Source organism: Charadrius vociferus, unplaced genomic scaffold, assembly GCF_000708025.1.
Source record: "Charadrius vociferus isolate BGI_N301 unplaced genomic scaffold, ASM70802v2 scaffold565, whole genome shotgun sequence".
Lineage (NCBI taxonomy): Eukaryota > Metazoa > Chordata > Aves > Charadriiformes > Charadriidae > Charadrius > Charadrius vociferus.
Genome location: NW_009648358.1, coordinates 401,856 through 412,169, shown reverse-complemented (window position 1 = coordinate 412,169; position 10,314 = coordinate 401,856). Strand labels below are relative to the sequence as shown.

Genomic DNA, 10,314 nt, shown 5'->3' with positions numbered 1-10,314 from the left:
CATGCAAGTTCATAGATCCAAGCCTCAAGCTTAGGAAAAAATAAAAAATACAGCAAACCAAAACAGGAAACTAGCTTATGCATAAAAGAAAAGTCATGGCAGCATGTCGCTCAGCAGCAAGAAAGGTGAATGATAATTTTTTTTTTCCATTAAAAATCCCTGAAAACCACAACTTTCCTAACTGCAATCCACAGACGTACACACACAGAGTACTTGTCACCACTGTACCCCTTCTTCCTCTCCACTACGTCCTGCGCGCTGAAGTCTTGGCATCTGTTTGGATGCTTGATCTTTGCTGGCCACTTTTGTGATTACATCAATATTATTTCTCTAAGCTTAGAAAGGAACAGCTATAACCTGCCTGTCCACAGGAGCACTCCAACTTTCATCTAGAGATGAGCAAAAAGGGGTTTTTGTTTTTCAGCCTGGTCAAGCATCTATTTTTCCTGTTAAGAAACATCTGAAATGTTTCCCACCGCAGGGGAAGAGAAGGAGAACTGCACAAGGGTGGGTTTCCATGGAAGCATCGAGGCTGATGCTCAGGTAACTGCTGATACGGCTTCTCAAGTGGTGCGTTTCCCAGCACACCCAAACACGCCAGCAGGGCCCGGTGCTGCTGCAGCGGAGATCAGCTGCCAGCAGTCGATCTGTTCCAGCCGACAAACAGACCCTTCGCCCCACATGAAGAAAAAAAATGCGCCTCCTACCGAAATGATGAAAGCCATCTAAGCAACACGCCTGTAAAACGTGTAAGGGAAGGTGGTGCTTTGGGATTTCCAATTCCCCTAAACACTCTTTTCTCCTGTTTTTTAAACAGGCTTCCCTGCTTCTTTAGCATTTATTTCCCTTGGGTCAAAACGACTGTCCTGCAGCCACACTGAAATCTATGTTTGTTTCTTGTTCCACAGAGGAACAGGGAAGAGATGGGGAAACTTTTGGAGAAACTGGCAGTGAAAAACCTGTACTGAATTAATATTATCCAAGTATTTCATCTGTTCATGATTGAAGCTGACTTTTTTTGGATAATGTTTTGAAATATTTGTCAGCAAAACCCACCAAGCTTGTTTCACAAATTACATTTCAATATGCAGTTGGATAAAAATCATTCCCTTGATGCAAAAATTAATTTAAACTTTTATTTCTAAAAGAAGGCAAAGTGTTGAGCCAACTGGTGAAATTTTGAGACTCAAAACATTAGAGATGATTTACCCAGGTCTAGTTAGCACACCTAGATTTCTTAAGCATTAAAGAAAATATGACCACATAAAACCAAAGATCTCTTTATGAAGGCTAACTATGCCTGCCAAAAATCACAAGGTGCACCCATCACTCAAAAATAAAGCTGTGAGGGGGAAGATCTCCTTTGGTTTTACAACCAACAAAAGACGCTCATTTATACCCCTGGGGCAGGTTACCCAGCAGATAAGGGCAATGTTAATTTACAACACTCCCGGACTCCTATCGACATCCCTTGTCTCACTTGAATTTGTTACCCATGCATACTCTCTTGCTGGTTGAGCACTGCCCATGCTGACCTTCTCCAGACATGCACCACTGCCGGACCTTTCAACTGCAGCTGGACCACTGTCCAGACACTTTGTGGTTCTCTTTAGAGACACCTCCCAGAAGAGCACTGGCAAACTGCTCCCACCCTATGGATTGACTCAAAACCAGCAGATAAATTTTGCTTCCTTTTTTTCCACCCAATACGTGGGCCACCTCCCTGTGGAGCAAAAAGGCCTTACAGAAGGTTGGTGGCACTTTCCATTATGGGCAGCGTATTCAAAAGGGCCAGTAAAAGCTTTCAGCAGGCAACAGGAACGGTGTGATTCTTTATAGAGGAAAAGAAACCTGTTCATTGCTTAGACAGCAATTCAAAATTGCATTGTCTTCCATCCTAGAAATACTTCACCCACTTGAATGCTACTTCTTTTTAGTATGGAACTTGTATCAGCTGCCAAAATGGGTACGTATGAAACTACTGTAACTCCTGTAATGATCTGTTATATGGGATACACTAATTTGACTGGTACGTATGAGTAAAATTACAGTGGGGTTTCCAGCTGGAAGGGACTGCAAGTGAGCAGTTTATCATTTAAATGTATTGGGAGTAATTCAATCACAGGAGGCTGTTACGACAATGCAGTGAGGAATAATAAACAGCAACACAATGGCCCCTAACTAGAGCAAAACAGTTTCCAGCCCTTTCAGATGGAAAACAAAGAATAAAACAAATCACAAACAAAAAACCCTCCACACAGATAGGAGAGCTCAACAATGGAGTCAAGGGGAAATAGGAGATATCTGCATCAGGCTCAATGGCATCCTTTCTCCCAGACAGCTACCAGTTTTTTACCCATTCCTTGCCACAGCAACTTTGGGTATGTGATTATAGCACACAAAACCAGAGAAATGCTTTCTTCTGCTTACTGACACCCTGGGAACCACATGGCCTGCGGTTTGACCACGCTCTTCATTCAGGATTTCTACTTTTCTCCTGTCCTCACTCAGGCCGCCAACACTCCTGTGCACCCAGAATGAGAGAGAAGGTCTGTCCTTCAAAACTTTTTAGTGAAGCTCATTTCATCCTTTTGATACTGCTCCTCTCTTACTCTCCCTACAGAAATGCAGCATCCCTCCAGAGCTGGGTCAGGAAAGCCTTAACGTGTGGGGCTGCAGAGAGAGTTTAAAGAGAAAAACTGAGAGAAGGAATAATAAACACCCCCAACAAGATCCCCAACAAATCCAGCATCAGCAAGGAGGCAGAAACGCCCATGTTCTGTATCGCTTGAAATTTGCAAAGGGTAATGTACTGACAACTGCTATATCTAAATGTATTTGCAGACAGATAATCCATAGCATCAAGATGTGTAATAACACTCTGTTTTCCACATGAAAAGGAGTCCCTCCTTAAACAGCAGTGTACCCCTACCATGAAACTGCTGGAAAAAGTAATCAGTCATGAATAATAGTCATAAAACCATTTTGATATTTAGCATTCCTCCATGGACAATATCATTATACATGGCTTAAATAAATCCCACTAGCACAGACTTGCACCTTTATAGTTTTCCTTAAAGGAAATCCAGGTAATTTATTTCTTCTTTCCCCTAAAATACATTTTATTTCACCTAAAAATTCAAGAAGCTGGCTAGCTCAAAAAAGCCAAATTTAGAGTTGGCTGGGAGATTCCAAGTCCAATTGTGAGAAATTTCGTTGCCTCAGAGATAGGTTTTCCCCAAGATCCATTACTTACTCCGGGGAAGATCTGCAAAAAGGAGGTGGGGGGGATGGAGGTCACCAGGCTGATGGCTGCTACTCCCCAGCTTTTCAGAACTTTACCGGAAAAATGGCATTTACATTGCAAAGTACGGTGTGTGCATGTGATGTGTAACTCCAGACACCCAATTCATGTGCAAACAAGCTAATTGCCACCAGTCTGCCAACTGCACCAGAAATCACAGCAGTGGCCTGGGTATGAATACCACAGACCCACATCGGACTTTTTCACCCCTCACTGATGAAGACTCCTTCATTCGTTAGGCACTGATGTTAACAGTGGCATTTTTCTATGCTGGATGAAGTCTGTTCTAGTGCTGACTGATGCCTTTTACACCAGTTGACTGAAGCTGGAGCTACCCCAGAGACCTTCGGCAGTAACTACTGGCCAAGCACAGGAAGCATCACCCCTAACTGTGGGCAGAGGTATGGGGTGAGGACTCCCTGAAGCCCCCAGGGTCAGAGTACGGAGGGTTTGAAAAAGCAGGGAAAAAAAGAAACATTTCTACTGTTGTCTGACTAGTAGGTAGTCTGATACAGATTGCAAGAGACAGTGCAAAACGGGTGTTTATGGACACCGTCAGGCCGGTGAGAAGGAAGAGGGGAGCCTGAACCAAATCTGACAGGAGCACCAGTGAGATGAAGATGGAGAAGCTCTTCGCCTTTACTGTAATTAGAGCCACACTCACACAGGGTCTTTTCTGCAAAGCATCCTGTGAGGCAGGAGCACACCTATTTCAGTGACAATGCCGGTGACAAGAGGAGTCAGCTCTTTCTAAAAGAACCAGCAAAAGATAATTTAGACTCTCAACTAAAAACTGCACCCTACCGCTGTGCTTGCAGGACCCCCCCAAACCTCCAGAACAGCATCACTTAGATGACGCAGGAAAGGAAAGCAAAATGGCTCTTGGAGCAAGACTTTAGAATCATAGAATGGTTCATGTTGGAAGGGACCGTCAAAGATCATCTAGTTCTCATCCTCCTGGCATAGGCAGGGACACCTCCCACTAGACCAGGTTGCTCACAGCCCTGTCCAACCTGGCTTTGAACACTTACAGGGTTGGGGCACCAACAGCTTCCCTGGGCAACCTGTTCTGGTGCCTCACCACCCTCAGAGTGAAAAATTTCTTCCTAATATCTATTCTAAATGTACCCTCTTCCAGTTTGAAGCCATTGCCCTCGTCCTATCACTACACGTCCTTGTAAAAAGTCCCTCTCCCGCTTTCTTGTAGGCCCCCTTCAGATACTGGAAAGCTGCTATCAGGTGCCCCCAAATCTTCTCTTCTCCAGGCTTAACAACCCCAACTCTCTCAGCAGTGGTTTAGGTCTGCCACGGGGCTGGCACTTTAGCACTGGGGGTTCAAGTGCTGCCACTTCTCCAAACCAGCAAAACTAGTGTTGCATGATGGGCAGGAACCCAGCGAGGAGCTTCCTTAAAACACAGTTTCCAGAGGCACACAAGGCTGAAGGTGCACTCTGTAGCCATGGCAAAATTCTTCAAGAGACGTCTCTAAAGACATATGGCACTGCAAGATCAGATTATAATTACTAGGACTGTTCAACAGGCCAAGTAATTTTAAGCACAGTGCTTAAGTTGGAATGGTTTTTCAAGAAAAGCAAAATGAGTGAATGAATGGGATGATTTGACAGGCAGTAAATAGATTATTTAATTCTGGGCAGCAATGCCACATGCAGCCTTTAGAGAAGAGCGGAGGGATTTGCAGTTGTCTGTATGTCCTACTCACCAGGCACCACTCCTTTGATGTCACTTTCCGTGTTCATCCTGTTCTTGTGCGTGAACTGAAGGATCAGTTCCTTGGATGCCTCAAACTGTTGTGTAGCCATCAGCCACCGAAGGGACTCTGGGAAAATACTTTAAAGATGGAAAACAGGTTAGGGTCGCTTCCAAGTTTCTGTCAGAGGAAGAACTAACAAGTGTTTAGCTGCTCATTTAACTGTTCATGAGCTACATACTTATTTACAAAATGCAAAAGAATCACTTATGAAACAAATAAGAGGGACAAAATATTCCAAATGTTCAAATTATTAACATTTTCTTTTATACTGATTCACAAATGATACAGGAGTTATCCTAACGCCTAGAAATAGGACATATTAGAATTTTATAACGTATTAGAAGCGTTCTGCTTGTTAATGCAATTCTGAAAGAACTGGGAGAAGGAGGAAGCGCTGTCTGCAATAGACATTTGCTGCCAAGCAGGGAATGAATGAGCTGCGCAGTTAACACATGGTAATTCAGACCAAAGAAGGAAAATAGCTGACAGAAGTGATTTGGGTTCTCTTGTAAAGATGGAGACAGGAAAGAGACGAATTACTTTTTAGGATTATAATGCCACAGAGTTTTTAAATTTTTAAACACGTCAAAAATCTTCTCCCACATATGGAGACTTTAAGCCTTTTTTTCTTTTATACAGGTCAGTATTGTGTACGCTCCAGACAACATTCAGCTGTTGTTCTAAAAGTTTCTTCTAGTAAAGACAATATTATATTAGTTGAGTCACCATATAAACATATACATTCACACAGTTGCAAAACAAAAAAAAGTTATTTTCCATCTGGTTGTTTCCTTAAAGTGCTGATAATCACCTGAGTCATTAGCTGAACTGATCAGTCTTCCTTTTTTTTCAGATAAATTTATTTTCATACAAAATGAAAAGAAATATGTAGATCTTAAAACCAACAAACCTCACATTCCATAGATATGAATACTTTCAGACCTGACTACAAGCATATTTTCCTTTCTTATTGAGGCCTCATTTTCACTAATCTTCCAAAAGGCCTTTCTAAGAACAAATTTAACAAATATTTTTAACTTCAAATATATAATAAAACCTCATATTTCCTTCGCGAAGCACTGATCTTTGCTGTTGATGCTGCCCTCAGTTCTTTTACCTCTAAGCAGTGGATGAGGCAATTGCACCATTATGGTACTATCTTTTAAGGCTGATGCAATTTGAAAGACAGCTTAGGAAAACCTCCATCCTAGATAGAGAAAGTATTATTTTTATTTTTTTTAAGAAGAAAAAAGGACAGAAGTCAGGCAGACTGCAATCCAAATTATATTAGGTGATAAAAATATATAACAGCCATGATAACAGCTATTCACCTTGACAGCTTATTTACTACCGCTGATGCCACACAGATGCTTTGGCATCGCCTCCTGCAGAAAGTCCTGTACTGCAAATGGATGTTTTGAAAAATTAAGAATTCTTTGAATGCAAAACCTCCCTGTTCTTGCCTCCGGAGAGGGGGACAGCCTCAGCCACCAGCCTAAGAGCTGCACTTTTGAACAGTCTGCTTACAGGTCCCAAACCACAAGCGCTGTGGGGAGCACCCGCTCCCCAGGGAAGGAAGAGAGTCACCTCCGCCTTCCAGCTCCTACAGGTTTTTCTCCACCCAGAAATGCTGAAGCCTCACGTCCTTCAGCTGCTCAGTGCAAGCAGTGGGAGGTTCATTTAAGGATCTTTAAAAACTCCTGGGCTGCTTCGAGCCCAGGTTATCAGGCACAGCAAAAGGGGACATGTTGGCTGCCCCATCCCTGTGCAAGTGCCCAAGCTCACTTGTGGAGCGTGGACCCTGCTGCCAAGGGCCATTTGTACACACCTATTGTTGCACCTTACATTGCCAAACCAAGCACCATCATCAACTCAAAAGCCAAAAAAAACCCCCCAACAACCCTCCAAAAAGCACCAACCCCCTGGCCTCTCTGGACTTCTGCACAGAAATTTGGTCACAACCTCGTCCTTCATCATCTGGCATTAAATACTAATTGAATGAAGCTTAGACAGCTTTCTGCTGAGGGTGGGCAGCCACCCAGATCACTAGGCTGAGCTGACTGTGGACACCTGGGTTGATAGTCTTCTACCTCCTCCATCAGTGAGGAAAGCACCAGCCTTTCACAGCCCAAGAAAAGAACAGGGGGTGGGCAGGGGGAAAAGTTCATCTCCTGTTATACAACTGCTGCTTGGGAAAGGAAAGGGGGAAGAGTAGGAGGGACACTGGGGAAAAAAAACATCCTAAGCCCAAGAAATCCTAAGACCAGAGAAGAATTCTTGACAGATGGAAAAAGGCCAGACAGGTACCGTGCGTAGCTGGAAGGAGAACCATGATCCTGCCCAGACGCAGAGCAAACCCATGCCCATGGAAAGGGTGTAGCATGTCAATTAGGGGTCTGCCCCAGGCCAACAAGCCCAGTTACTACAACTTCTTGTCTTGGTGAGGGTAAATCCTATCTAACAGCACCAGAAAATAACTGGCCACCCCTCTCCATTTCTTCAGTTTTGGTTACAGTGAAGCAAGGGTTTATTTCAGATTATTGATACCTTTGCTGACCTTCATGGCACGGTCCAGTCAGGAGCTTCCTGCATCCGAGGGAGAGGAAATAATGCCCCTGCATAACTGGAGCTCCCCTGCCCTCACGGCTCTAACACACACACACACTTGGAAAGGAGCACAACTACTATTAACGTTTCTATATGCTCGTCACCAACCCCTGTGCTCGTGTCCGACTTACATGGGTGCCTCTCTGCCCTTCCCGAACAACTTGCGAGCAAAGGCATCTGCCCCGTTTGCAGGTGTCCCAGCCCACCAGCCCTTCCCTCCCAGACAAAGCTGGTGCTTCCCCTTTTCCCTCCGTCCATGCCCAGCTTCCCAATCCGCTCAGCCACCCACCTCCTGGGGACGGTATAGCCTGCCACGTGCACGTGGTCGGGAGCAGAGCAAATCCATAGGTGGGAGAGGGCTGAGCTCCAGCCCGGAGGGGCAAACAGCTCTCTCACAGCAGGAGATGGAAGTAAAGAGAGTAAGGAGGAAAGTGGAGGCAGTGCAGGGGCTGTCACAGCGTCTGTTATTGAACCCACTGCTTTGAGTACAACGACGGGGAATTAACAGGCAATGCGGTTTTCCAGTTCTGCTTTTATTAAAAATAAGCCAGTTTTCTTCCTTCATCTGTAACATACGCTGAGGGTTCACGCTCTGTTCCCCAACACAATGGTGGGGGAAGAGGGGAGGGAAGGAAAGAGGTAATAAAACGGTAGCACTTTCCAGAGAATATGCAACAGATGGAGGACAAAAGCCTAAGAGAAAAGTGCATACTGTACCGACAGTATAATTAAACAGGCATCCTAACCAGAGTCCGTTTCTGCAAATGTGAAAACCCCAGGCAACGCAAATCCTGTTACTTTGGCTATTACCACTATTTATCAAGCTGCCATATCACACATTATACAAGGGGGATCTATTTGCATGGTCTGCCTGTCCTGTCCAGCCAAAAAGCCACAGAGCGCTTGCAGATTAGGAAATAAATGTTAGCAATTCCTATTGCTTTCAATATCACCCGGGGACGACCTCTCAACAGGAATGTATGAGACCCTGGCTCAGCCACCTGGAAAATGTGATCCCTCCAGAAGACTGCTGAGGGGTTACTGCTGCCCATGTCATCTATCGTGCTCGTTAGGTGTCTTCGTACTATTGTACTGTCCTTTTGGACACAAATACCTGTAAACATTATGTTTGATATTGGGTTCTATCCAGTGGTAGATATAATGCTTTCAAGTTGGCAGGCATCCATTGGACTAAATGTACACGTTTGTATGTGTACAACATATGGCAGGTTTGGGAGAACGGTATTGTACATTAATGAGAACGCTCTAGCTTATTCATCATCAAGATTAACACTGACAAGATGAGACTATTTATATGTTATATGCTGGAAAACAGAGGGGAAAAAAAGAAGTCATTATCTTGCAAAGGACTTGTAACTTTCCCCTGTATGCTGCGTTTTGCCCTCAGCCCAAGCTGCAGCACGCCTACCTCTGCGAGCCTGGGGATCAGCGAGGAAATCCCCGCTGAGGGTTACTGCGATCAATGTGGGAGAACTCCGTAAGGCCTTCATGCATTAATGGAAAAATATACATCTGTTAAAAATTCTTACATACTATAACAAGTTTTTACATGTTGCTAGTTGTCAGGTATTACAACTAGCAGCTTGGCCACCCCTGATGCATAAACAACTTGGTCCTGCACGGTGCAGTGGCCTTTTTCCTCATTTTTTTTCAGTATGCAGCCACTAAATATTTTAGTCTTGTTAGTGTTATCTTTAAAACAAACAATCTAGCATGTTCTTGCTAGTTTGGTTTTGTACAACACTGCTCTCATAAGCCTCTGTTGTGTTATGCCACCACTGCGTGTCAGTATTAAGACAGAACAAAAAAGAAAGATTTTTTTGGAGATCTATAGAGTCCCGGTGGGGATGGACCTGGCACTGTCCCCAAGGTGACAGCCACCCGAATTCTCTCAGGATTGCCGTACCAACACCACAGGGCTGGCGGCGCAGCAGGCAGAGAGGAGTGGGAGCAGCCGGGAGCGGAGGATTCCTTGCAGGAACGATCCCGAGCTGCTGCCTGGCACAGACCGGCTACCCCGGCTTCGGCACAGCGTGTGCTAATTCCGGCAAAATCGAGCAGGCAGTCTAGTTGAGGGTTGGCTACCTCACACACACAAGATGGCCAAGGGTGCTTGTTCACAAGATGACACGTGTTATTTTTAACCTAGCTTGGCCAACCCAGGCCAAAGAAACCACCAAGTGACAGCTCAGAACCACAATATAGGTTTTAAGGGAAAAATTTAGCTATACCACCACAATCTGACAACAGCTAGGCTGCGGTGCATCCTCTCAAGAATTGTTTTCATCTTTAAAGGGGAAGCAACAACCAAAGTAATTGCAAAGTACAACTTGCTACTCAGCAAAAGGGGACCATCTCCTGAGTTCCCACCGTGTTGCAGTATGTAAACTATGTGCGTGCTACAGCAAATTATGAAGATATTATTTCTTATTTCAAAGTCAAATCTTCACAAAAGGTGAATGGAAGAACAAAGGGAAAGGCTCATGTGTATTCTGAAGCGCACACACTTGCCGACAGTGAAGCACCTCCCAAGTCCAATATTTGGAGCTCACTTTGTCTTTGACACAACAGGAAGAAGAAATACTTACACCCAGTAAAACAGCATCAGCAG

General features: G+C 44.5%; 1 protein-coding gene across 1 annotated transcript in view; it reads right to left on the bottom strand.

Moving 5' to 3' along the window:
• The window catches only part of SLC22A23 (solute carrier family 22, member 23), a 96,578-nt gene that overhangs the window by 21,724 nt on the left and 64,540 nt on the right, over window positions 1-10,314 (bottom strand). The window contains exons 3-4 of the mRNA XM_009885244.1: window positions 10,292-10,314; window positions 5,025-5,152 (exon numbers count right to left, since the gene is read on the bottom strand). The exon at window positions 10,292-10,314 is cut by the window's right edge and continues 179 nt beyond it. Of these exons, the coding sequence (XP_009883546.1) occupies window positions 5,025-5,152; window positions 10,292-10,314 (151 nt within the window). The remainder of the gene's footprint in view (window positions 1-5,024; window positions 5,153-10,291) is intronic.